This window comes from Myiozetetes cayanensis, unplaced genomic scaffold (genome assembly GCF_022539395.1).
Source record: "Myiozetetes cayanensis isolate MyiCay16 unplaced genomic scaffold, myiCay2020 scf2-11, whole genome shotgun sequence".
NCBI lineage: Eukaryota > Metazoa > Chordata > Aves > Passeriformes > Tyrannidae > Myiozetetes > Myiozetetes cayanensis.
Window position 1 is genome coordinate 47,767,114 of NW_026087411.1, and position 26,691 is coordinate 47,793,804.

At 37.6% G+C, this 26,691-nt stretch overlaps 1 protein-coding gene across 9 annotated transcripts in view; it reads left to right on the forward strand.

Moving 5' to 3' along the window:
- The window catches only part of UTRN (utrophin), a 389,435-nt gene that overhangs the window by 183,776 nt on the left and 178,968 nt on the right, over nucleotides 1-26,691 (forward strand). For 8 of the 9 annotated variants that reach the window (XM_050314411.1, XM_050314404.1, XM_050314409.1 and 5 more), the window contains one exon: nucleotides 271-460. In XM_050314411.1, the coding sequence (XP_050170368.1) occupies nucleotides 271-460 (190 nt within the window). Of the gene's footprint in view, nucleotides 1-270; nucleotides 461-4,590; nucleotides 5,154-26,691 lie in introns of those variants that run through there. The other variant, XM_050314412.1, reaches the window with a different exon arrangement.

Consider the following 26,691-nt stretch of genomic DNA (forward strand, 5'->3'; position numbering starts at 1 on the left):
ATACTCTAAAAGGAAAATCTAGGTTTTTAATTAATAACTTAGTTAGCTCTATGTGTCTTTTTAAAAAGGTCTGCAACTTGTATAACCAGTTCAGAACATCTGTGGGTAGCTATGGATATAATAACCAGAGAAAGAGTGATATAAATAAAGCAAGCTGTACAAATACATAATTACTAGAGATATCTTTCAGATTTTCTTTCATTAGTTTCGTTATGATGTATGTAATGCAGTATTTTTTGGGCAATATTCTGACAGTTGTCTTGTTTTCAGAGCTGTTGATAGGCAGAATTTCTTGGAGACAGAGCTGAAGATGGTACAGGCCTCACACAAGGATCTAGAGAGCTTCCTCAAGTGGCTTCAAGAGGCAGAGACAACAGTTAATGTTCTGGCAGATGCATCCCAGCGTGAGAACACTGCTCAGGATAGTGCCTGCATAAGGGAACTCAGAAAGCAGATGCAGGTGAGAAACTAAATAGTGTTGTTATTCATGCTTTTTCTCAAAGGCAAATGTTATAAAGGAAAGCTATCTACCAGGGTGGGGAAAGCAGCCTATTGAAAGGTGTTTAAAAAACAGTATTTTAGAAGTCAGGTGTACGAAGGAAGCAGATTTTCCTTCCTAAGGTTTGAAGCACATATTTTTGTATACGTCAGTGGCACTGAGGGCTCTTAAATGTCCTTGGAGGGTGACTGTTTTCAGAAAGTGCATGCTTGATTAAACCAAGTCATATTGTGTGATTATCCAACCAAACAGTTTAATCTACTTCCCTCCAAGTAAAGCCCTCCTGGGCTGCATTGTCTCCTATTTCTGCCTGCTGCTTTCCGTTTGCTCTTCCAGCAGTTCAAGAAGTTGTGCTTGGACTGTCTCCTCTCCCTCTCCTATTGCCCAGCAGCTCTGCAGCTGGCTTTCCTTCTTGTACAGGCCACAGACTTGGAAACCTGAGAAAAATGACTGAAGAGTCTGACACCACTTATTAAATCTTGCACTCTGGGTTTGGGATAATGTCATCTGTGATCTAAGTGGGTTTGAACAGTTTATAATGAAAAAACTTTTTGCTTTTAGTAATGCTGTTAATCTGAATATATCTAAGCTGAATTTAAATGAAACGAGACTGTTTGAAGTATCTGATAGCAAACTGTTCTCGTTAATCATAGTGAAGAGCACAATGTATTGTGGAAGCTTAGATCTGTTGAAGATGACATTGCTCACCAATGTTTGTATGATTCTTGTCAGTCAGGGAACTCATCTGTAGAGTTGTGGTGAAATGCTGAGACTAGTCTGTAGTGGCAACACCTAGAAATTAATGTTATACTTCCTATTGGCACCCCTGCCCCCAGCTACTAATGTAGTGGAGGTGGAAGAGCTAAAACAGGGCACAGGAAGCTAGCAACGGAAGGCAGTATTGTGTGTAAATAGACTTATTTCCATTACCTTGCACTTAGTCTAGTCAATCACACCAAGATAAAACCGTTGTTTCTTGATTTTTTTTTTTTTTGGTTAGTTGGTTTTTTGTTGGCTCTATGCAGCTGTGAAGCACTGCAGGTATGAAAGGTTGTTTGCTATTCTTTGTCCTTCAATGTGGTTAAAATTGCCAGGGTTGTGTTGTGTGATGGGGGAGAACTGTTGGGCAAGACTTGTGGCTGTTGGAGAAAGTCCATATCCAGCTCTTGACTGTGCGTGTTGTCCTGGCTTATAATCATTGAGAAGGTAGATAGAGATGCTTCAGACATAACCTCTTAGTTTTCAGCATGCCATTACCTGGTATTATCCATATTTTTCTGTGACTCTGTGCTTCTACACACTGTGCATGTGAAGCATGATCACTTAACTTAGCTGTGACCTGTACATTATATTCTAAGGTTTTTCTAGCTACCCTGGAAAGCATCAAAGACTGTCATAGCATAATGACTTCCAAAATGAACTTTAACTCCTATCCTACCATCTTAACAATTTTGCTTTAAATATTTCCATGGTACTGGAAAACACTCCAAAATCAATGTTTCTGTTTTTAAATATTTGTTGATTTTCTGAAAACAAAACAAAGCTGTAATGTCTTACTGCACCTTAAAAAATCAAGCCCACTCTCTTGCAAGTTCATTTCCTGTTCGTTTCATGTGGAATGGTATAAAATAACAATGGTTATTCTCTTGGTGCTTTGTTGAATATGTAAAGAAGTATTTATTTTAAATGGTTTTAAGAAGAATGCAGGGCTTGTGACTTTCTCTGCTCTGTGTGAAGGTACCTCTACCCCTGAGGCCTGTGCATCAAGTAAAACTTTACTATGAGTTTAAGGTGTGATAAATTCTAGGTAAAAAGTGCTGGACCTAGATAAAATATGAAGATTTTTTTTGTTGTTGCTGTTGTTACATGTCATGCATTTTTGAAATAGGATCATCTGTTAAACTAGTATCTGTGAATGCATGGGAGGACTATCGTCCATTACATTTTGGGGCTAACTTGTATGCTGGCAGCTCAAGTTACTCTATATGGATTCAGTCATCTGGGCACTGAAGGCTTGTTTTGCCTTCCATTGTGATACCTGAGGCTAGCAATAGTACTATGCAAATAATGCAAACTTTGAGTCTGGTAGCAATTTGTTTTTGAAAAGGAGAAAATTCATAATTGTATCATAAGTCTCGTCCATTCATTATCTTGATATCTAAATGGCTCCACTCAGGTTAATGACAGAACATTCCAGTCTGCGTTGGAAAATGTTTAGCAACCACTTGAAAGAGGTTAAAACCTAATTTGAAGCAAGGTGCCAAAATTAAACAAGGAAATAGTAGGACGTAGTGCTGGGTCAGTGTGGGAAGTCCTGTGCCTACAGATGTGAAGGTGTTCAAAATAATTTGAAAGTTTTGTTTTATTGCAAATAAAAATCAATATGACTAATGGTGTGCAGTTTGTCTCACTGCTGAATTCAAATTTGTGTAATAATTGGGAAGGACAAAAGCAGAAGTGAAAAAAAGCAGATGTGGACTGTGGGTTCTGTCTTATACAGAAGAGCCTTGAGCTCTTGCACAGTCATTTCTGAATGCCTTGGTGGTTTTGGACTTGTGCTGCTTCATAGGTTTCCTTAAAAGGTGCTTGGTAACAGGGTGTCAGCTGATAATGGTAGGTTAGAGCTGTTAGGTTAAAGGAACAGACTTGTGGTGGGAGGGAAGAGTAGATGTAAGCCAGGAGCAATGACGTAGAAGGGAATGGTTCAGATGGGTGGTGGAGATGAGGAAGGCAAGTCTGGCAAGGTGGAGAATATAGATGGGAAGATTTCTATATACAGAATAGAATGAAAGCTCTCTTTCCTCAAAATGATGTCATCATTGGTGCTGGACAGATCAAGAACAAAACAGAGTGCAGGTGAATGGGGTGGGTTTAAATGGGGTTTACCTGTGGAGTGGTAGAAACATTGATTTAGTCTTAAAAATAAAGATGAAAAGGTTGTCTTAGCAGAATTGGATGGGAAGAGTATTTAAATGTCCTGTGTGCAGAAAACCTGCACCTTGCATTAATCACACTGGTAGGCAAGTGCCTTAGAAGAGGCAAACCAGTGTATAATGCACTAAGCTATGCACTAAGCTCTGCATTATTTTGGATCATAAAAACTTGTCAGGATAGCTGTTACCTCCCTAGTGTGCTGATTGATGTGCTTGAAATGTGTTCGTACCTCTTCATGTGGCAAATGCACATTAAATAATATGACTTGTGGTGACTTACCACTTACTGTGTTGATAATGGCCTCCCTGAACCTTTGCTACAGCAGCCCCTCTGATACACGTGTAAAGTAGACTCATCATAGCACCTTTGGAAGCAATAAGGAGTAGATGGCTCTGGTTACACTGCCCTATCACCACACCTAAGGATGTGTTGGCTGTATTGCGTTGTGGGTGCGTCACTGGTAGCAAAACACCTCTATGCTCTTGAGCGTCCTGCTGTCATCCTTAGATGGCTTAAATTAGCTCAATTGGTTAGAGCATGGTGCTAATAACACCAGTGTCGTGGGTCTCACCCTGGTACAAACCATGCACCTAGGAGCTGGACTCAAAGATCCTTGTGGGTCCCTTCCAACTCAGAATACTTGGTGGTTCTGATAAGAAATAATTCTGCTTTATCGTGGGAGAAACATCAAAATTATGTTAACTCTTTGGATTCAAGGATGATTAGAGAAAGGGGTGATGATGCAACTGTATGCTTTTACTTTGTCAAAATCCTATTCTTTCTTGTCTGAAGTCATTCAGGAAAATATTTAATTGGAAATAGCTCCTGAAAAACATTGATTCTTTCTGGTGCAAGTGATAATCCTTTGAGATCCCTTTTACTAAATCAGCCTTAAGAGAGTTTTCATAGAGGTTTCATAGAAAAGAGGTTTAACCCCTGTGTTTTTTCTTTTGTATTGGGTAATCTAGTTTTGAGAAATGCCTGTGTGATTTATTATTCTTTAATGTATGGCTGATATAATTAGGGCAGGTATCCCTGTGCTCCTCTCTCAAGATTTATAACACAATCTGTTATTCACTCACTCTACAGCTCTGCCAGAGCTGCATTCAGTCTGAGAACGAGAGCATCCTTTTCCAGAGTGAGGGAGCAAATGCTCAGTCTGCTGACAGAAAGCAGTTACTAGGGAAAAACAACTGTTGTGATACACTGGAGCCGTCTTCCTGAAGGAATTCTTTTTTTGTTCCTGCAGCTTTCAGGCTTAAATTAATAACCTTTTTCTGGCTATTTAGTGCACTCCTGAACAGTGGCAGACGCTCAGCTGCTCAACTTCATCTTCCCTCTGCAAAAGCAGAGCTGAGCAGTATCGGTTAGAAGAACCTGTGAAGGCTGGGGTTTTTTTGCATTTGTTTTTTGGGGTTATTTTTGGAGACAAACTTATGCTATATCAATCTCCTTTGCCTTTGAAACGTATAAAGCCTGTAGCTTGCAAAAGCAGTCCTGGAAGAGAGCATGCTCAGAAAGCTGGCAAATCATTGTCCAGTGACCGGGAGGAAATGATAGTTGCTCTTCATTTATAATGCAAATTCTGAGGTGTCTTCAGAAGTGTGGCAAACTTAAAATGATGGCTGTGGTGAGAACGTCTCTGCAGAAAGTTGTGGTGTTGTTGCATCGTTTACAGAGGATGGCAGTTTCTTCTCCCCGCTACCAGAAGCTTTGTAAGGTAAGAAATGTAAGCCCTAAATCTCGAGTGTGTGTAATGCTAACTCTATTGTCTTTAGGAGATAAAAAGAAAAAAAAGTAGGCATGGGATGAGTGTCAAAAGTATCTAGGCTATCTAGTGTGTTTTTAAGCCTGCAATGCTCCTGTGTGTGTTTTTTTTAAAGAATGCAATAAAAGAAAAAAAGCAACCAAGACCCTTCTGTTTGTCAGAGTGATATTTAAAAAAAAAAAAAAGTGTTCTCTTGCTCACCATGTAAGTGTCTGGAAGGAAACTGTTATGATCAATGATATGTTTTTTACAAAAATACTACGCTTCTCCTTTTCCATGGGAGTTAGTTAATTCTTGGTAAATGTGATACTTTAACTCCTGTGTACCCATTATGTAGAATAGCTGTGTTTTTCCATCCCCGGTGTTTTTTTTTCTTTTGAGCTTTATGAAACTTTTAATTAGAAATGAGTTCAGCAGACTAATATGCAGCCATTAATTTCTGAATTCACCTATGAAGTTCTTTCAGAATAAAAGAAATGAGGAAAAGTTGAAGGAAAAGCGTGTTGACATAGGCTACCACTAATTGGTATTTTTGATGGTACCTATTTTGGTGGCTGTTTCTACTTCCACCAAGACTGTATTTATGTTTTGTTTTTTTTCCACAGGTTCAGTAGTTCTGAATCTTAGTACTGTGGTGATGATCTAGAATACCTAGTAAAATTCACTTGTTAAAGTAGCTTGATTGCTCATGAGATTAAAATAAAAAAATTAATAAATTTCAAACTGGTCTGCAAAGTCCATGAATTAATACTGCTGCAGTGTTGGTGCCTGTGTGGTCATACTGGGATGTTATTATTAAACTTTAATGTAAGGATCCTGTCTTGAAACTTTGGAAAACTATAAAATTTGAGAGGTCTTCATCTGTGTATATACTGATGTAACCTGATAGAAATTCTGTTTGTCTGCCTTTGAACTTGTTTTTCAATTCTTACTGCTTATAATATTTTAAAACTGCTTGTGTTTTTTGATGAAAATGTCTGTTTTGCGTCCGGGGGGTGTGAGAACCAAAGTGCACGATCATGTCTTGTTCTGATGATAAAGCAAAGCCACTATAACTCATCATACTTGCTTCAATCTGAAATGTGCTTTCATATAAAAATGATATCAAACAGATCCCATCTCTATAGTAGGGTCTGGAAGTAAGGAATGAGCATCATCAGGTTCATAATAGTGAAGCTTGTAGAGTAAGTTCTGGTATATGGGAAAATACATTGTCTTCAAATGGCTGTTTTAGTGTTCTTGTGTTTACAAAGCTGTACTAAGAGCTGTATCTTCATTATGAAGAATTGATAGTAGTTTGTGTACATACAAGCTATTTTAACAAACATTCCTCAGATGTTCTTGTCTATCAAATCTACCATTAAACAGCCTCTTTGGTTTTGTGAATAAAGCAAATGTTTATTTATTTAATGTAAAGACATGGGTTATAATTGCCTATTTAGTCACATTTTTGTGTATAAACTTGTTTGTAAAATTTGTCAAACAGCTATTTAGTCTCTTACAGTAATAATTATTTACTAATTAGCCCGAGAGCCTAGTAAATGCTTGCATACTTAATTTGTTGAGTTTAAATCTACCCAAAGGGTAGTAAAAAAATTTTCTAAAAGGCTGTTATTAAAATACATTTTCTGATTGAGAACCCATGCAGTGATAGCCTTGGGAATTACACATTGCTTGAAATTACATACTGTAAATCTTTCTGCTTGTTAAAAAGTCATGTAGATTAGTGTTTTCAGATGTCTGTGCTTAGTTTACTGAAAGTAGAATTGTTGGTCTGCCTGTAGAGTTAAATCAGACACTACTGATTGAGGAGGGGGAAGAAAAGAAATGGTTTACAATCCCAGTCACTTCCAGCAGGTGTCAATGTAAGGCAATGATATATGGAAGTCTGGTGATGGAAATGTTAATGCTTAGATGAGAAAATGTATGGAAATTACTAAAAGCAACCATGACAGCATGTCAGGAAGGATTTCTTGTAGTGCTCTGTATACTCCTGTCTTTGGAATGTCAGAAGTTTGTATGTGTCATGTGAACTCACTGGATACACTAATATAGTTCAGATCTGCCGAGGAGAAACTATTTACTGTAGAGTATATGAATTATTGTGTCAAGGGTAGATGCTTCATGAAGTAGTATCTAAATGTTTCATGTGAAGTGTTCTCTGAAACATAACAGAGGGCCAGTGAAATAAACATTTTAAAAGTGCCAATGAAATATTTAAGACAAATTCTTGAAGTTTAATGTTTGTTTTAAACTGTATTGTTTATAAAAGAATAAGCAAGGCTTTATTATTGAACTGTACTGGAGAAACTCATAATGGTTCCTCTTAGCAGCCTCATGTAGAGTAGCACTCAGCATTCATAGTTTTCATTTTGCAAATTTCTTTAAAGCAGAAACAAAAATAAACACTTTGGCATGTTACAGCATTACTAAAAAATATGAAATCCAAAGTTTAGGATATTTCTTATATTGCTGCATTTTCGTTCACTACTTTCTTTGTAGCAAGGTGAGTTCTGCCAGATAGTCCTTTTTACTAGTATTGCTATTTGATTCTTTTACACTGAAATTAGTGACATACCAGGGCAAAATGTCTGTGCTTAGCATTGTGTTGTCAATGTGTAATAAGTTATGCTGTATTGTTTTTAGCAGCTTTGTTTCATAACTGTTTTGTAAGATTTTGATGCTGACATTGAAAGCCAGAAAACTGGCATAGGCTGTCATGTGCTATGTTCTTGTGATTGCCCTTAAAGAATATCTTTTGTTATAGTTACATGCAACCAGCTCAGACTGGAATGAATTTATAACAAAAAAAGATACAAAGTACAAATTGCTAGATCTCTCCAGAGAGACCAGAGCTACAATATTACTTATGAAAATGAAGTAGAGAAAGTTTTATACTTTTCTAACTTTCCTGACAGAAGTGACAGAATAGTGCATCTCTGTCAGACAACTAAATGTTTACTTTGAAATATGTATCCTGCTTGTGGACTTTGTGATATTTTTGAAACACATTTGGGGACAGGACCATTCATCCACTGGAAAACAGGCTGAGGAACATAGCTAGTAGCTGAGATAGTATTTTCTCATTTTTATCTCACTTTTCTGATGAATCCTGGAGAAGAACCCTCTTTAAAAATAAATAAATATTCAACCCCCTTCATATAAAATCTTTGAAGTCTCAAACCTGATCCAACATGAGTCTTCACTCTTGAGGTGATACGTAGTAACTTAGGCGAGTTTCTGACTACCTCAGCTGTGAAGAAGAATGTTGCATCAGAAATACATGTGGTCCTTTTTAAAGAATACATAAAACACAGTTTTATCATTTTATGCTGATGTTTTGTTTCTTTGTAGTTTGTTTTGGTGTTTTTATTTATTTATTTATTTTTATGGCTAGTGTTATATTTATGAAACTACAGGAATTTAAAAGCACAGCAAATGCTGGCTTGAGAATCCTTTTTTTTTTTGCTGTGATAATGGTGATGCATTCCAAAAGACATTTACATTATGGTGAATTTTGAGAGTAGCAACAAAAGCTCTGCTCCTATGAAATTTTGAAAAAATGTGAATGCCATGGGGGTAGGGCAAAAAAAAAGCATGGAAGGCTAGGTTGAGAAATGGATCGGTCAATCCTGGTTCAAATTAATTCCACAAAGTTAAATTTTCTAATGTTTGCTTAACTTCAAATTGGTTTAGAAAATAAATCCTTGGCAATTGATCACATTCAGGTGTAAAATACAGATAATCAGGTGTGGATGAGGAGGAGCAGCAACACAGTACATTCATTGGACAGAAGAAGTGAGAACAAAAGTTAATTTTGGAAACATGTCCTGAAGTAGGCTACTGTATTAAGCAGGTTGTTGGTTGGAAAATGAAGCAGTGTCTCTGTCGTCAAAAGCATTGCTAAATTATGCAGACAGTTTCTTTTTTTAGATGAGAAAGTTAAGTCCAGACTGCTTGATATGGTTCTGGTTGTATAGGGACATTCTAATTAGATTTTGATCTACAAAAAAAAACCTTATGGAGGGGAGGAGTCCAGACTTAAAGGGAGCCCTGGATAATAATGACTATGACCTACTGTAATATAATGAGGGTAAAAGTGCACTGATGAAAGCAAAGTGGCTCTTTTGAAACAGGCGATTCAGTAGAGAGTGATCAGCCTCATGAGTTTAGAATTTGCCATTTTTGAAAACAACTGAGAAGTGTAACCACCCCACCTCCAAACACCCACACCTTGTTTATGTTGGAAATGATTGTAGAATTGAAAGAATTGTAGATTGATTGTAGAAGTGATTGAAGGCGTGATTTCATGAGATAGCCTCTGTGGAGGGGTGGGATGGAACATGATTTGGATGTTTGAGCAGACCAGGGTTAACATACAGCTAAATGAAGGGCAACAAGGTAGCATGGTAGTGTTTAGTGAGTGAGAGGATAAGAAAACCATGTTTGGAGAAAAGCATTTAAGAATGCACATCAGTCAGTGGTCATTTAAAATGAATGAAATGGGCATCATATCTTTTTGGATATGGCTTAAAAGTTGTAAAGCTGAAAACCTGTGGGAGAATACTTGAAATTATAGGCATCTGGAAGTCTTGGGAGATGGAAATTGATTTGCTTTTGGCCTTTATTGTAGAATAATTGCAGCAAGTACGGAAGCAATGTAAAGCTGAAGGCAGAACATTTTTAATAGCTTTAAAAAAATGAGGTAGGCAAAGGTTGGAAATGAATATTCAGTGAGTCAAAAAAAGACATGAAAACTAGAAATTTGGACAAATAAATTAAATTCCAGTTGGAAATACAATAGATATATTAGATTCAATTCTCCATTGCTATCAAATTGCACCTTTGTATACAGTCTATCAGTGACAGACAAGGACAGTTGGGGGCTTTGGTGTGTAAGCAAGGTATCATCTGTTAACTTTTAGCATGTTATTTATCAACTGATCCCCTGTGGATGGACCTGGAAAAAAAAATCAGTGGGATTTTGGAGAGATATTTTCATATTTTGATAGGCCAGAGAGGTGTGAGGTCCTGAGAACTACCATCCTCTTCCTGAGGATAGTATAAGCTGGTTCAGGTGCAGATTCTGGTTGTGTTTGGAGGAGTGTAAAAGAATGAGGAGAATTTCAAGGAGAAACAACTTGTAGGTAAAGTACTGGTAAGGCCTTTTAGTGAGATTTAGAAACTTACTAATTGTCGTTGCCCAAGAATTCCTGTCTCCTCAGTCCTTAAAGAAAAGGTTTTAGTAAGGCCCCAGGCAGTGGTTTGCCTGAGTAAGTAATTTCCAAGCATAAAAGAAGACAGGTGATTTATGGCTTTTAAGAAGGTGCCCAACCTGATTGCTTTCTGTGAGAAAGCTGTTGCTGTGTCTTTGGATATGGGGAAACCAGCACTGTTCCCTGATCACGATTTTAGAAGTGCTTTTGGCACAGTCTCTCACAGTCAAATTGGGGATATATGGACAAGGTAGATGGGCCAAAACGTTGGAAGAGAACTGTCTGGACTGTTTGTGTTCCTCAAGGGTTGGAACTGAGAGTGGTACTGTTTAGCATTGTTATGAATCCAAACAGTGAGACAGAGTGCACCTTCAGCCAGTTTGTGAATGATGTTAGACTATGGAGGAACAGTTCTGTTCCTATTACTTGGAGCCCCAAGTGGGAGGAATGGGCTGACAGGAACCTCATAAAGTTAAAAAAAAAAAAGGGGGGGGGTGGCAAAAAGACCCCAAAGCAAATTCTTGCACCTGAGAAGGAGTAACCCAATGCATTAGTACAAGCTGTGTGAGAGGGATCGTAGCCAGATAGGGAGCAGTGTTTATTTTTATCTACTTAGATTCAGGAGGTCATGCCTAGAATACCATTGGTTGGTTTCAGCCCCACAGTTTGAAAAATAGTGAGAGACTGGGGAGAGTGCAGTGCTTGGGGCTGGATCAAATGATTTAGGAGTCAAGGTGCAGGGGAACTGACTTCAGTTAGTTTGGAGAAGAGAAGGCTCCAGGGATTTCCATCTGCTGTCACTGCCTGCCTGCTGGGTTGTTATTATAAAAGATGGAGCCAGTCTCCTTCCCTGTGGAAGGAAAGACGTGGTGGGAACAAACTGCAGCATGAGAGTTGGGTGTAAGGGCTACAGCAAGTGTAGCTGAGCACTGGAGTGGGCTGCCCAAAGAGGCTGTTTTATTTCCACCTCTAGAGGTATTAACAGTTGTAGTGGATAAGGCCCTTAGCAGCCAGACCTGGCTTTGAAATTGGTTCCTGGAGTTGGCAGGAGGTTTGACCTCAAGAGATCTTTCCAGCTCCATTTTTCTGTGATTCTCTGTGCTCGTGCCCTGTTAGCTTACGAGTGAAGAATAAAATAGTCAAAACGGCAGCAGTTTTCAGCTGTGACTGAGTTGCCTCCTTCCTGTCAAAAGGAACTTCACGTTTTTATCCCATGTGAAAAATTCTTACAACTCTGCTGAATTTTGATCTAAATCTTGGCCTGCTATGAGTCTACTCTACAGCCACAGTATGTATTCATTTGCAAATCCTTTTGCTGTACTCCAGTATTAACAATGCAGTACAGTCAGGCATTTGGTGCATATCTGAATTTTGTGCCTGTGATGAGAAGGTGTTTTAATACAGCGTAAAACTCTGTCAGCTAACATTCCCCTCACTCTTGCATTTTCAGATGATGTTTTCAGAACTCAAACAGAAGACAGAAAGGTTGTGCACATCTTAAATGAGGAGGCTGACCTAAATATAACAGCTTTGTTTTCTCATTTGCCTAATTAGGATCAGTGCCAATAAAACTGTATAATAAATGGGTGCGTTATTGTAACCCCTTTTTAAAAGAAAGCTCTGCACTCTCCAGTACTCTATATATCAAGTTTCTCTTGAAATAAATATGTTTCTTTAAGGTGAGAAGGAAAAACAAAATGGGAGAGAGCATAAAGCTTCGTAATTTCAGTGTTCTTAAGTGCTGCACCAATCATTCCTATTTGCAAGCAAAATGCAACTTAACAGAAGCTAAAATAGGTTCTAGAATATAGCTTTTTTAAAATAGAATTTCAGTAGTATTGTGGAAGAGAGGAAAGGAGGGAGGAGATGGGAGAAATATTTCAGGGCATGCTTTTAGAATCCTCTTACATATATTTAAAGACAAGTCTGATTTTTGAGCTGAAAATATTTTGCTATTGCAGCAAAAAAGAAAATGAATCTAAAAATATGGGATAGTTCTATTAAAGCATAAATGTAGGATTAAGGTGAAAATTGACTTCCATGAACTTCACATGTTTACAGGAGCTGGATCAATATTTTATATGAGACGCTCTTCCCATAGTATTTTACCACAGTGCTTTTGATTGCTGACATTTTTCAAAGAGCGATTTTTTCCCTTCTTTCCCCTAGGGCTTTATTACCCTGCCCACATTCATGGAGTTGTGAAGCAGTAGTTGCCTAAAACAGCATAGTGCTTCACCAGTTTGTGTCTAGAGAACTGACAGTTTTTCTTGTCTTCTTTAGACAGATCATTTGAGCTTATTTTTAAGAAACCTGCACTCACTATGAGGCTGGAAAAATAGTGCTGTTTGAAGAGGTCTTGTCACTGTTAGTCATCAGGGACTCCGGAAGAGTTCTGTCCTCCTTTTGCCTTCCTCTCTGTTTTTAATCAAGTCAAACTGCTACAAGACATCATGTTCCGAAGTTGCCCTGCAAGCTTCCTATTTCATATCCACAGCTTACAGACCTGTGTGGTGTTCTGGCTGCCCTGTGATGTTTTCACACTGGGTACTCTTGATAAACGTTAGTGCAAAAGCTTGTATTCCAAAGCAGAAGTAACTTTCTCAGTCCTGCGTAGTTTGGTAATTGAATGTGGGTGGAAGATGTCGGTATTGTTTCTAATAATTGATTCCTGTGTTGCCCGACAGAAGGGAATTCTTCACAGTCATAGGGTAACTATATTTACTGGTGGTTTATTGTTTAGAGTAAATATGATAGGTGCTGCAAATGAAATAAAGAATTGAAATGCTGATCAACTCAATTTGTGCCAGGGGAGGTTTAGGTGAGGTATTAGGAAAAAATTCTTCACTGAAAGGGTGGTCAGGCATTGGAACAAGCTGCACAGAGAAGTGGTGGACTTACAATCCCTGAAAATATTGAAAAAATGTGTAGATAGGTTGTGTAAGGACATGGTTTAGTGCTGGGTTGCTGATTGACCTTGAAGACCTTAGAGGTCTTTTCCAATCTTGATGATCCTATAGATGCTCCACAGTTGCTGATGAGCCCTGTATCTATGGGTGCAGTGTTGTGCTAGTAGGGAAAGTGCTGGCTTCTCTGCACTGGTGTTTCAGATTTCTGACTGGAAGAAAGCATCCTTTCTGGGGAGATGGGGAGACTTTGCTTTTCAGTGCTTGCTCAATTCTTGGCATTTTGGCTGAGGATGCTGATCAATTAGTGCTAATTGTGCTGGGTTTTGGGATGTGGTCCTAGAACAGTCATCTGAGGTCGCTGCTTTCTGTCACCTGCCATATTTGGATTCAGTCTGAACTATGCTTTTTACTTTCCTATTTTTTTTTTTCCTTTCAAGGGGGAATGCTTTATTAACCCTGAAATAATCACTCACCCTTCATGTTCAAATTTCTATGTCGTGTATCAAATACTGTAAGTTTTTTGGTTAATATCCTCTTATTTTCTGCTACAAAGAGAAGTATTCATTTACTTTAAGTTTGACCACTGTGAAATGGTTGAAAAAAATGTCTTTCTCTTCTTTCTTTCTGTTACTGAAAGCAAATTTTAAATTTCAGAGTCTAAGTGAAAGTTACTCACCTAATGTTTGGAATCCTTGGGCTCCTCTGAGAAGAATGGAAGCATGATAAAAGTTACAGATTATGCAAAATCCCCTCCTCCCCATTTAGTATTTCTTTACTAGCAAACACAGCAATTTCCTCTTTTGGAAGAGGGGTAAATGGGGCAAGAAAGCAAAAAGAAAAGCCTATTAATGGAATTTTACTTCTTTGCTATTATTTGCATCAGGAGTTAAAAGGGGTGCTCAGCTATTTCAGTGAAATAGCTATATATCTGTTTGCAGACCATTACCTTTCACTTCATATAGCCCAACAGTGTAATGATAAATTAGCTCTGAATTTCTTTCTGTACTTTTCAGTAAGAAGAATAGAGTCTTAAATGATTCACCTGTTATCTGTAGGCAGATAATTTAGCCAAATAGCCAAGTTGTGGAAGACTTTCATCCCGTAGAATGGTGTTTCCAAAATGTTAAGGATACTTATAAATAAAAATAAGGGAGGCATTTGGGAGGGTTTTGTTAAAGAATTTGGGTCTGAATATGAGCAAAAACATGAACCCCCAAACCAGCCCATGGATTTTGTGATTGTGGAGAAATCTTTGGAAACTGTGATCAGGTTCTGAGGACTGTAGCAGGCTTTATCCTGCTTGTAAAAACCTCCTATTTAAGCTATCACTCAATAAGATGTTTGAGTGGAAAAATCTAAATTATAGCCTAGTTTTCTGTACTTCAGGAATGCTTTTCCTTGTCTAAAGCAGCCTCTTAAATTGAAGATTCCAGATGAATGTTGTTTTCAGCTATGGATTAAGGTTGATTCAGTAAAGGAGAAGTGTCAGAGGGAATAGCATTGCTAAAACTTAGAGCATGGCTTTATTTTGGCATTGCTGGTGAGTGAGTGCAATCGGAGGGTAGAGCTGTAACCTGCTTGTGTAATATGATGACCAGTTGAGCTTGTCTGTGGCTACTAACCTGTTCCTGTGCCTTAAAAGAGAATATTCATTTGGGAACAAAAGCAGTTGTTGGTACACATGCTGATCTGTAGATGGTAATAGTGAGCAGTAGTGCGTTTCAGTGGAATGATCTTGTGTGGCTGAAGAGCAACTAATTTTTCCGTGCGTTTGTAATGAACCTTTGGTTTTACGTTAACAAGTAATCTGTTCATACAAGAAGAAACATAAAAGAATAGTTGTGTGGAGTAGCAAGTAAAGAATAGAAAATGTGAAAACCAAAATAAAATAGCTTTGGTTAATCTGTGATAAATATCATAGAATCATAGAATGGGTTGGATTGGAAGGGACTTTAAAGATCATCCAGTTCCACCCCATACTGCCATGGGCAGGGACACCTTCCATTAGACCAGGTTGTTCAAAGCCCCATCCAACCTGACCTTGAACAGTTTCAGGGATGGGACTTCCACAGCTTCTCTGGGCAACCTGTACCAGTGCCTCACCACCCTCATGTAAAGAATTTGTTCCTAACATCTGATCAAAATGTCTCCTCTTTTAGTTTAAAACCATTCCCCTTGGTCCTGTCAATATCTTCCCATGTAGAAAATCACTCTCCCTCTTTTTTATAATCCCCCTTTAAGTACTGGAAAGCCACAATGAAGTCTCAGTGGAACCTTCACTTTCCCAGGCTGAACAACCTCAATTTCTTAACCTGTCTTCATAGAAGAGGTGTTCCAGCCCTCTGATTGTCTTTGTGTTCCTCCTCTGGACCTACTCCAACAGGTCCACTTGCTGAGGACTCCAGACCGGGATTCTGGTCTCCAGACCGGGATTCTGGACTCCACGTGGGGTCTCTTGAGGGCAGAGAAGAGGGGAAAATCACTTCCCTCAACCCACTGGACTCCAGACCTGGATTCTGGACTCCAGACCTGGATTCTGGACGCCAGACCTGGATTCTGGACGCCAGACCTGGATTCTGGACGCCAGACCTGGATTCTGGACGCCAGACCTGGATTCTGGACTCCACGTGGGATCTCTTGAGGGCAGAGAAGAGGGCAAAATCACTTCCCTCAACCCACTGGCTGTGTCTTTTGATGCAGCCCAGGAGGCTGTTGGCCTTCTGGGCTGCAAGTGCATGTTGCCGGCTCATATCCAGCTTTTCATCCACCAAGATCCCCCAAGTCTCCTCCATGGGTGTGTTCTCAATGAGTTTTTCTCTCTGTACTCATGTCTGGGATTGCTGACCCAGGTGCAGCACCTTGTACTTGGACTTTTTGATCTTCATAAGGTTCTTATGGTCCCACATTTCAAGTTTGTCCAGATCCTGCTGGATATTCAATTGAGGAATAAGCTAAGAGTATGCTTCAGTCCAAGACTTCATGATACACTCAATTAAGTATGTTTATCTTTAATATTCAATGTTCCTAATAAAAATTTGAGGAGGCAATGGAGATTTTGTTAGTGAGCAAATAGAGGCTTTAATATTTCTGAGGTCCAGTTCATTGTTGAGAAGATATATGTTCCCTCGTTATATGTTCAAGTTGGTTATGATAAAACATAAGGAACATTATTGTAGAAAAAGAGGGACATTACAGGCTGAGCAAAATATTAACAGCTGCAAACCAGAAGAAATTAAGTCTTATTTTTGCATATTTCATTAACTTGGCTGTCAGCATGCTTATTGTAAGTTTCTTGTGCCACATAGGAACTGCTGGAAGTATGTCAGTCTATGTGTAAGCAACCTATACCTTTTTTGAATCAAGGACAAAGGAAGACCATATATACATAGAATATATCTATTTTTTACCTTGTGTGAAATCAAGAGAAATGGAAAGTAGCTGGTAGTTGTTATTATACTCTCTGAATGGCAGATCTGGAACAGCATACAATAAATCTCAAAACAGAAATAAGAGGGTGTAGGAAGACTCTACGCTGTATCTTTTTTAGGCTTCAGTCCAATCGCATAGGACATATGAAAGGGAACTGTGATTTAGATCATCTTAGAAAGCCCAGGGCCTAAAGCTAAGTATAATAATTTGTCTTGTTTAGCATTGTTTAATTTGAGTATAAAGTATGTTTAAATTTTATGACTGTTTTGGTACTGTCCCAGCATCTTTGCAAGAGATAAGTCTTTGGCAGTGGCATTTGTGTAGTGACTTAGGGAAAAATAAAATGAGATTAAAGACACTTTAGAAAGAGAAACAGCTGGCTTACAGCTTATAATGATGGTATGAATTTTGTGGTCTTACCATTTCACCTAATGGTGATTTACTGGGGTGGTTTTTGAAGTCAGAGTCAACACACTTAAATCGAGAGCTGGCAGTTGATCTGCACTTGGAGTATTGTGGCTTCAGTCCATAAGGGAGCCTGGAACTTATAGAGGCAAGGTGGCCAGAGTAAATGAGTCTGCTGGAAAGAAAAAAAGACACATAAAATTGCACAACTAGGTACTGAGCTACAGAAAATACTGATTTGCCCGGTTGTTTCAGCACTGGTTTTTTCTTGTGATGCAAATTTTCAGTAGATGTTTTAGGTGAAAATAGAATACCTTACAGTTGCTGCAGGAGAATGGTGAGAGACTGGGTGGCATGAAGTAACTACTGTGGACAGTTTCTCAGTTCAGAAAGCAAGTGAGCCATGATCCCTAGTTAAATGTTGATATTTGTGTTGATTTTTTTTTTTTAACCTTTCTCCCCCTTTCCAAGACCCCTAAAAGTTTCGCCAACAGGAAATGAATGCTTCTTGTTTTCTGATACAACCCCTTCTCAGACTTCTCATTATTTCTGTGAGTTGACTGTTTCAAGCAGGAAGGTTGTCAGGGTTTGCACAAAGTACTAGGAGATAAAAGAAGCTACACCTTTTTGTTCGCTCTTGTACTGTAAATCTATGCAGATGCACAGGCCGTCACTGCCTGTGGCTTCTTTTGTTTTGTAAGAGAAAGTACATTTTAATTTCTCTCAGTGGAAGAAAGCAGAACAAAGAAAAATAAATAAAGTGCCATTCCTTTTGATATTTTGTGGCTAATTATATTCTTTATAATTTGAACATAGCCATAGGAATTCTGAATGCTGATTTCCCCTGTTACTGGAACTGGTTCTGGCAAAGTCCTTTGCATGATCATTTGAAATTAATTTTTATCCATGCTCCAAGGGAGCTTGCTCTGTCTTCCCTAGTTTTCCACTTTGTGAAGACCTACAGTGGTCACCTGTCAGTTAACAGTAAGTGCATTGAAGTGCCACCTACTGAAGACTCTGGAAGAAGAAAAGTGCCATAGCTCCAAAGTAGTGCTATCCTATATCTTGTCCACTTTTACATTTGCTACTGTCATCTGGTTTCAATAGTAAGAGTTCTGAGATGAGGCAAAGTGAAAATTACAAAAGGTTTTCCTGTGGCACCAGTGATACATAAGTTCTTTTAGGACTGGACTGTATATGAAGTATGAAATTGCACTGTGCCTGTGTGATCACAGTGAAGCTGTGCAGAGAACGCAAAGCTGCTTTTCCTTATCCAGTCTTGTCTGTCATGATATTTTTATAGATTCGTGAATGAGGTGAGCTACGTAATTCAGTCTGAGTGATAAAGTGGATTTGATTTAAAATGAGACATACTGCTGTGGAATATATGATATGACTGCACCTGAAAGGGCCTTTGAAATTACAAGTAGAATTTAGCAAGGAACCTTCCTGAGAACATCTGTTCCTGGTGATAGGCAAATGTGTGCTAAATTTGCTACTGGAGTTCAGAAAAAAAGTATAATAAGTTGGGTGCTTATGATTCTGCCCTGATATTTTCTTTTGAATTTTTAATGTGTCAAAAATATTTTTTGTTGGGGTAGAATCCCCAGTTTTCTGGTTTACATGTGGAAAAATGAGCTATGTATGGATACAAGGGTTGTGTGATGCTATGAATAGCGTTGGAGATGCACAGACTTTAGGTTTGAAATAAGTGAGTGACTCTGGAAGATATTTCCCTTTGGGGAATTCAGAACTGTACGTATGAATTCACTGAAGAAAGATTAAGTAGGCATTTGAGGTGATGTTATGTCTTCATGTTTCTAATACATTAAGAGTGGTAAGAAACAGTTTGGGTAAAAGCACAGAGCCTCGCTGTGCACCTAGTCTTAGGCCAATGCTCAGATCATCTCTTACTGTGTCACTTCTTAAGGATATTTGTCTGGTCTGTTAAACTTTTTACAACTCCTTTTAAGACAAATTCATTCACCTTTTCCAAGCTATTAAACCATTTTATAGGTATTTAATTCAGATATATAAACTAAATTTTATTCCTTGTAATTGAGAGAAGTATATTGTGAGGTTCTTCGACTTACCACAGACCTGAATTCACAGTTGGAGAGTATATTCCTATGGTAGTTTACACATATATATTGAAGGACCATTTTACTTTCTCCCTTCTAATTTCTTCTTTGTTAAGCTATCACTTACTCTTCTCTGGATAATTTGCTGTTCGTTTAACTTTTTCATGAAGCTCAGCGCCCAGAACTTTGTGCAGTTTGCTCAGGCCTTGCTAGAGCTGAGCAGAATGGGAAGTGGTGTTGCTCTTCTAAGCTTTTCTGATTAGCCTTGTTGGGTCACAATCTGTGGGGAGCCCCAGGGGTACAGTATCCAGATCGGTCTCTGCTATGCAACACTCTTGTTCATCACTTTTCACGTTTCATTTGCAGTGTTGATTTATGTTACTCAGTTACAGCATAGGACGTTTATCTTAAAGGTGTGCCTTCTTTCCGTTTTGTTTTGGTGTTTTTGTTTGTTTTTTTGGTTTTGTTTTGACGTTTTTGTTGGTGGTTTTGTTGGGTTTTTTTGGTGTTATTTTGATTTTTTGTTTGTTTGGTTTGGGTTGGGTTTTTTTTTTTTCCATACAGTAGTTCTCAAAATTGCCAAGATCCGTTTCTAATTCTTATCCTTTTTTCCAGCATCTTTGTAACTGCTCCTATCTTAGTTGTCTTTGTAAAAATCAGTAAGACGATTTTTTTTCTGTTATCCTGTTGTTAATGAAAATATTCTGGACTCAGTACAAGTCCCTATGCATTTTTTTGTTATAAACCTTGATAGTGAAATGTGGACTACTATATATAGTTTTCCAGCTGGGTGTGCTTGCACCTGGGACTATCTTGTAAGGTTTTCAACAATTAGTGAAGTCAAGATAAATGACACTTACTACCACTCCCATATTCCCAAGGCTTGTTATCCTGTCACTGAAGGAAATTAAGTTAGCCTGACATGATTGATTTTTGACAAATCATGCTGGCTGTTCCTAATTTTCTTGTTATGTGTGATGTGCTTACTGTTTTTTTCACAGGAATTCAAGTACAGCTTATGGACAGTAAATTCCTTAGCTCCTCCTTTAATCCCTAATGTAAAGAGAAGAGTTATATTTGCATTTTTCTACCATCTTCTGTTCATGCTCAGAGCTCAGAGATAACTGCTAATAACTCTTAGACACTAATAACCTATTATTTAAATATTCTTTGGCAAATTTAATAAGATATACACAATTTGAAAAAGTCAAACTTACGTAATTACTCTTTGGCCTTTTCTTGCCAGTGGAAGCTCAGATTTTTGCTACTTCATCTCTGTGGTTAAATAATTATCTGAAACATAATATTTCTCATTAATGAGAGTGGAAACAGAGGAAAGTATTGAACATTCCTTCTTCCTCAGCGTAATTTTTTAATAGCTTCCCTTTGTAGTCTTGTTACTGGTTTGAATACAAAATTGCTGTTTTCAAAAGGTAACTCCATAGATAAATACAGGAATTAAGATATCATTTATTGAATTTGTCTCTGTATGAAGGAAATAAACCGTTTCCTTAGAAGGATGTTTCATTTTAAAATCATTAATTTTTGTGGTTTTTTGTTTGTTTGTGTGGGTTTTTTTTAAATAAAAATAACAGCTCATCTTTGTGCTATTAAGAAGGTGGATCTGCAGTCAGTAAAGCAAACTTTGACAGGACAACATGGCACTGAGCGTAGAAATAACTATGCAAACAGTCTGATCTGGACCTTAAATGTGAATTGTGTATTACTGCACAAATTCTGGAATTAGTGTGTATATCTGACACCTTAGCCAGTTTTTGGAGTATCCACTTAAAAAAGAACTCATTTGATGATGTTGGAAAGCAGAGACCTCTTTTGAACAAAGATAACCTATATCTTAGGTCAAGGATTTGGCAATGTCTTCGTACTTAAAGGTAAATACGGAAATGGATGATCTCTAGTAGTAATGAGACCTACCTGTTCCTCTTCTGAGAAAGATTGATCATGTAAGGGTGTCTGTGTAGACCTTGCTGAAATGATAATATGTCAAGTTGGCACTGAAAAGTAGGAAGGGATTTTGCCTCAATTACATCCACAATGTGAAAGATGGCATTTTTGGAACGTTTTTTTGCAAAGTGGAAACAGAATATCATGGAACGTGTGTTGACAGTGAATAGTATATGGAAAATAGGCATAAAGGAGAAAAAAAACCACGACAAAGCCTCTGTTCTGATCACTTTAACCGTGGAAAATTTAAGCATGGATGAAATTAAAAAGGATTATGAAATTGTGCATTTTTACCTTTAAAGACTGTGAAAGGCTTAGTAGTAAGTAGCAAATTGTTTAAGCAGATGATGATAAATGTTTGAGGGCACTGTATCATCTTTTAGCTCTAATTAGGCAAATTTTGAAAAGCTCTGTGGTGGCTTCACAAACTGTTTTTTTCTGAAATACATAATACAGATTTGACATGAACAACAAAATAAGAAATTGTAATATGAAAAGCTAAGGCAAATGACACTTCAGTACAAAAACCTAATAATAATGAAGAAAATTGAAGACTAGTTTAATAAGCTTTTATATCAGAAAAATACTTATGTATTAGCAGAGAATACTTGCTTCTTCTGGGGTAAACAATCTGTCTTTGGTTTGTAACTTGTTAGCTGTAATGGAAGGTTTGTTTAAATTAGGTCCAGCAGTGCAACTAAGGGAAAATTACAGGAAAATACATTTATCAGAAATAAATAGCAAAAAGCCCCAAAAGATTTAACCTGACTGAGCAAATACACTATAAAACCTCTTTGCTGTTCTTATGCCTTCCTTTTGGGTGTTTTCTGCTTTTGTATGTTTTCTGCTTCACAAGCTGGAAGACAATTTCTAGGGCATCTTAGATGGGGGTAGTCTTTGGGGTTTCCTTCAACAATTTTATGAAGGACTATAATACCTTGAAAAAGTTTATTCTGCTAAAATACAGTTGCTGCTAATTACTGCTGTTTCTCATGCTGCCTCATATTTATGGTCACTCATGCTCTCCCAGTTCTCTGTAGCTGTGTTTTGCTTTGTGTTTCGGCTACAGACTGCCTTCAACTTTGGCGCTCGCTGGAGTCTGTGCTTGTGCAGTTCTCTGCTTCTTGGTGTTCTTGGCTCAGACCTCTTGCATGTGAGGATAACACAAGTGATTAGTCATAGAAAGCTGATTGTGCATTCCTAAAGTTGTACAAGGCTTAAACCATGGAGTGATACCAATAGTGAAAACTCTCAAAGCCCTGCAGTTGGCATTCCTGCCTCACAGACATCTGTGGTCTTGTCTTTTTTTTTTTCCCCTCCTTAATAATGGGTGGATGCATAGTCTTTAACCAGGTTTAAGGCAGTAGTGGTGTGCTTTTCTTTTTTTATGCTTTTCCTCCCACATACTCATGTATTCATTTATAGCATGCTCATTTGTGTTTTCTGTATTCTCAACAGGAGATCACATTTACCAGACTTGAAACAAATGCCATCTTTTTCTAACTTGAGGTGGTCATAATTTTCTATCTATCTTACTAATTGGCCTTGCTGAATTTTTGGCATCTCTTGTTGATTTAAAATTTTGGTCTGTGAACTCATGATTAGAAAACTCAGCATGCAGCAGTAACAGTCCACTATGTAAAGCTGAAGAACTATTTAGCTCTCTTCTCAATTTAATTTCCTCCATTTATGTGCTAAGAGTTAATTATGGTTTTGTTGGTTTCAAATAACAGTATTTATAGTTTGTAATTATGTCTGAATTTATTGAAAATAAAAATAATCAAGAAAAACAAGGCTTAAGCATGTCTGTCTTAAGGTAGCTCTATGATAAATGCATGGAGTGTTTAACATCCAAATAGATGAAAATTGCTTCTCTTAGAGGGGTTACTGGAGGTCAGTATTTAGCATCTGATTAATAAAATTTACCTTTCTTATAATCATTCTGTCTCCCTTGGGAATAGGGATTTATATTTTAACAGCTTCAATAAAGAATAATAAATTGCTTGAGTCTTTCAGAAGTTAGGGTTGAGTTGTTCCATAAATTAAATATTTTCTAAACAAATAAGTAATTTAAAATCATTAATTTAAATATTACCTCCATTTCCCCACTTCTATAAATTTTAACCGTAGCGTAACAGAGCATTTTACTAAGATGGAGTGGTCCAGCGGTTGCCAAAAGTTGTCTGTGATGGCTACGCATGTTAGGGTTCTCCTTCCTACTGTGCCATGAAAGATGGTGATTAAATAGAAGAGTAGAGCTGTGATACTGCTGTGGATGAAATTGTTCGTAAAAAACCCCAAAATCATGAAAGTAAAACCACTCTCTGAATGTACTGATAATGTTTAAATATTGAAAACTTTTCATATTCTAAATCTCATTTAGAACTATAACTGTACAATTCCCATCAACGTGTGACAAAAATACTCCCACTTGGTCCTAAAGGACATGAATTTCTAATATGAGCACTTTCAGATTCTCAATTTTCCATGCTTTCCTATGCTTGTTTTTTAAAGACCATTCTTGCAGGCATTCAGCATCTTCAGACTTAACAAATGGGAAAACTCATTTCTCGGTCTGTTGTATGGGTGTGATATGTGACAGGTCACCTGGGAAAAGCAGGAGTTAGGCAGTGGTCATTCCATGGTAGGCGACCTGAGTAGCCTACATAGTTACGATCAGTCAGTAGTAGTGACACTTGTCTTGGATGAAAGGAGATGTTAAAGTGAAGGACTTTTGATAGATGTTCTTTTTCCTAAAATTTCCATAAATGTCTATATTTAACATTTAGACCAATGTAATATTTTTTAAAATAAATTTGTAGGCACATAGCATGTCTCTTAATAAACAAAACTTAGTTTGTTGTTTACCAAACTTAATTTGCTAAGATATAACAGTAAGGAACCCAAAGAAAGGTGCTCTAATGCCTAACTTATGCAGGCCCTCTATACTGTATTGTTCAAGAAACAACTTTACACGATGATTAAACAGTTCTGGTGATTTACTGAACTTCAGTTTTGGTATTTGAGTACTCTTATTTTTTCCTACATTTAAAAGTTTTGAAAGCAACTGCCTCTGCAATATTGAATTAAAAAAAATAAGAGAAAAGAAAAAATTGTGTAAATACCAGTTTATCTTGATTAATGTTGCCTTTCATCTCATGCTCTGATTGCTTCTTTGGGACATATGAATGCAGGAAAGTCTGTAGGTGGGGAACTGAAATGAGAAAGATCAGATGTGGAAGTGTATTGCACAGGAAGACTGGGTGTGGGTAGCGGCAAGTAAGCTGAAGGAGAGATAGACACTTATTAATGATGACCAGGTTAATGCCTGGAAGTTAACTTGATTCAGAATCTCTTTACATCATTTGAAGATCAGAACAGTCAAAGGGCTCGTGAAGCAAGTATTCCCTTGCTTGTCATGTGCATTGAATGTGAAATGATTTTGTCCTATATTTTGACTTAGTCTCAGATTGTGTTGTGCACTGGGAAGAGGGAATTTTTGTTTTTCTTCTCTCTGCTTGTTCTTTATATCCTCATAGGGAAGAATTTTTAATGTATTGCTGTAAACCCGATGTATTCATTCCACTGCATGGAGAGTCGTGGTTTAATGTCAACTGACAAGTAAGCTTTATGCAGCCACTCACCTCCTCCCATCTGCAGTTGGGAAGGGGAGAAGAATCAGGAAAAAAACCCCAACTTATGAGTTAAGAACAGTTTAATAATTGGAACAAAGTAAAATATAGTAATGGTAATGATATTGAAGTAGACTACTATTATTACTACTAATGATAGTAGTAATGGGAAAAACCCCAAACAACCACAACTAAAACAAGAAACACAAGTGATGCACAGTGCAATTGCTTACCACCTGCTGCCCATCCCATCCCGAGGCACTGATCAGCAGGTCCAGCCAATTCCCCACATCCTGAGCATGATGTTCTGTGGTATGGAATATCCCTTTGGCCAGTTCAGGTCGGCTGTCCTGGGCCATGCTTCCTCCTGGATTCTTGTGCACCTGCTCATGGTGTAGAGCATGGGAAAATGAAAAGTCCTTGACTTGAGTGCTACTTAGCACAACTAAAACATCAGTATTTTATCAACATAATTCTTATACTAAATCCAAACATACAACCCTGTAACATCTACCAGGAAGGAAATTAACTCTGTCCCAGCCAAAACCAGGACAAGAAGGATGGGAGAAAATGCTTTGATTTGCTAAATAATGGAGAGAGTAGCTCTTTCAGACCTTCCTGCATTCTTGTATTTAGTTTGTGAAAGCATAATGCTAAATTTTCTGCTCTCGTTTCAGGCTAGACTGGGAAATAATTTGGTTCTTGCTTGTTATTGAATGATTTTAACTTTCTGATTTATCCACAATAGTATATTGCCATATCTTTTATGAGTAGTATTAATTTATGATTGTCATAAGCTATGAACCCTATCAGAATTAAAAATAAGCTGTTAAAAGACTTGGGGCGGGGGAAAGATCAACTGTTGTAGGTGTTCTGACTGTCTAACAAGCAGGAAAGTTAAGTAATGTCAGGAAGTCCTAGATCCCTAGAGCTGCTTGCTGTTACTGCTGTGGTGAGAACAGAGTCGAGCACTGGGGTCTGTAATGCTCTCAGGACTTGGGAAGAGAGATGTGGTACCCTTTTTCATCCCTTGTATTCTATTTTTTTTCTAATGATAAAAGCTAATTTGTTAATACAGCAACTTTAAAAATAATGCTAATTCTTGTTGGAGAAAAGAGTTAACATGTGAAATATAGACACCTCTAAAGTAAATGATAATTCTTTTAAGATTTTAAATGCATGCTTTATAGTATTTGTTTAGGTAAATACCTGGCCTTTAGCAAAATGTGCTAGCAGCTTAATGTAAGATGACAGTTTCTGCCTGGAGGTCTTTATTAGGTGAATTATACATTTGGAAAAAAAATATTTTTTTTTCCCTGCCCCCTGTTAAAAATCAAATTAATAAACCAGTCCAATAATCATTTGAATCACAGCCCTTACTTTTAGGAAGAGAATGGAGGAAATGTCCTCTGTGTCAGTATGGGTTAATGAAACACTGATTGAGATTCTACCACCTTCCGATGGAAGCTTTATTGACTCCCTGGTTTTATCATAAGTTTAATCACTAACTAAATAGTAAGATTTGATGTCTCTACCTGTTTCTTAGGCTGAGCAGCATAAAAGTGTTAAATATTGACTTGAAGTTCAAAATAATCTTCTAGAAATGCATCAGGAAACAACATTTGTATTTTTAGTATGGAACTGTTGTTCAGGAAATATTTTTGTTGCAGTGACCCAAGTAAAAAAATAGTTCATCTGATTAGTCATCACTTCTTTCTTGACAGAAAAATCAGATCTTGATGATTGCTTTTACTTGTGATTGAAAGTTTGTAGCCTGCTGTCAAATAAGCGGGTTGATCTTTGACCCTTTTTTGCATAGTGTTGTTGGAAGTTGAAAACAATATGCAAAATTA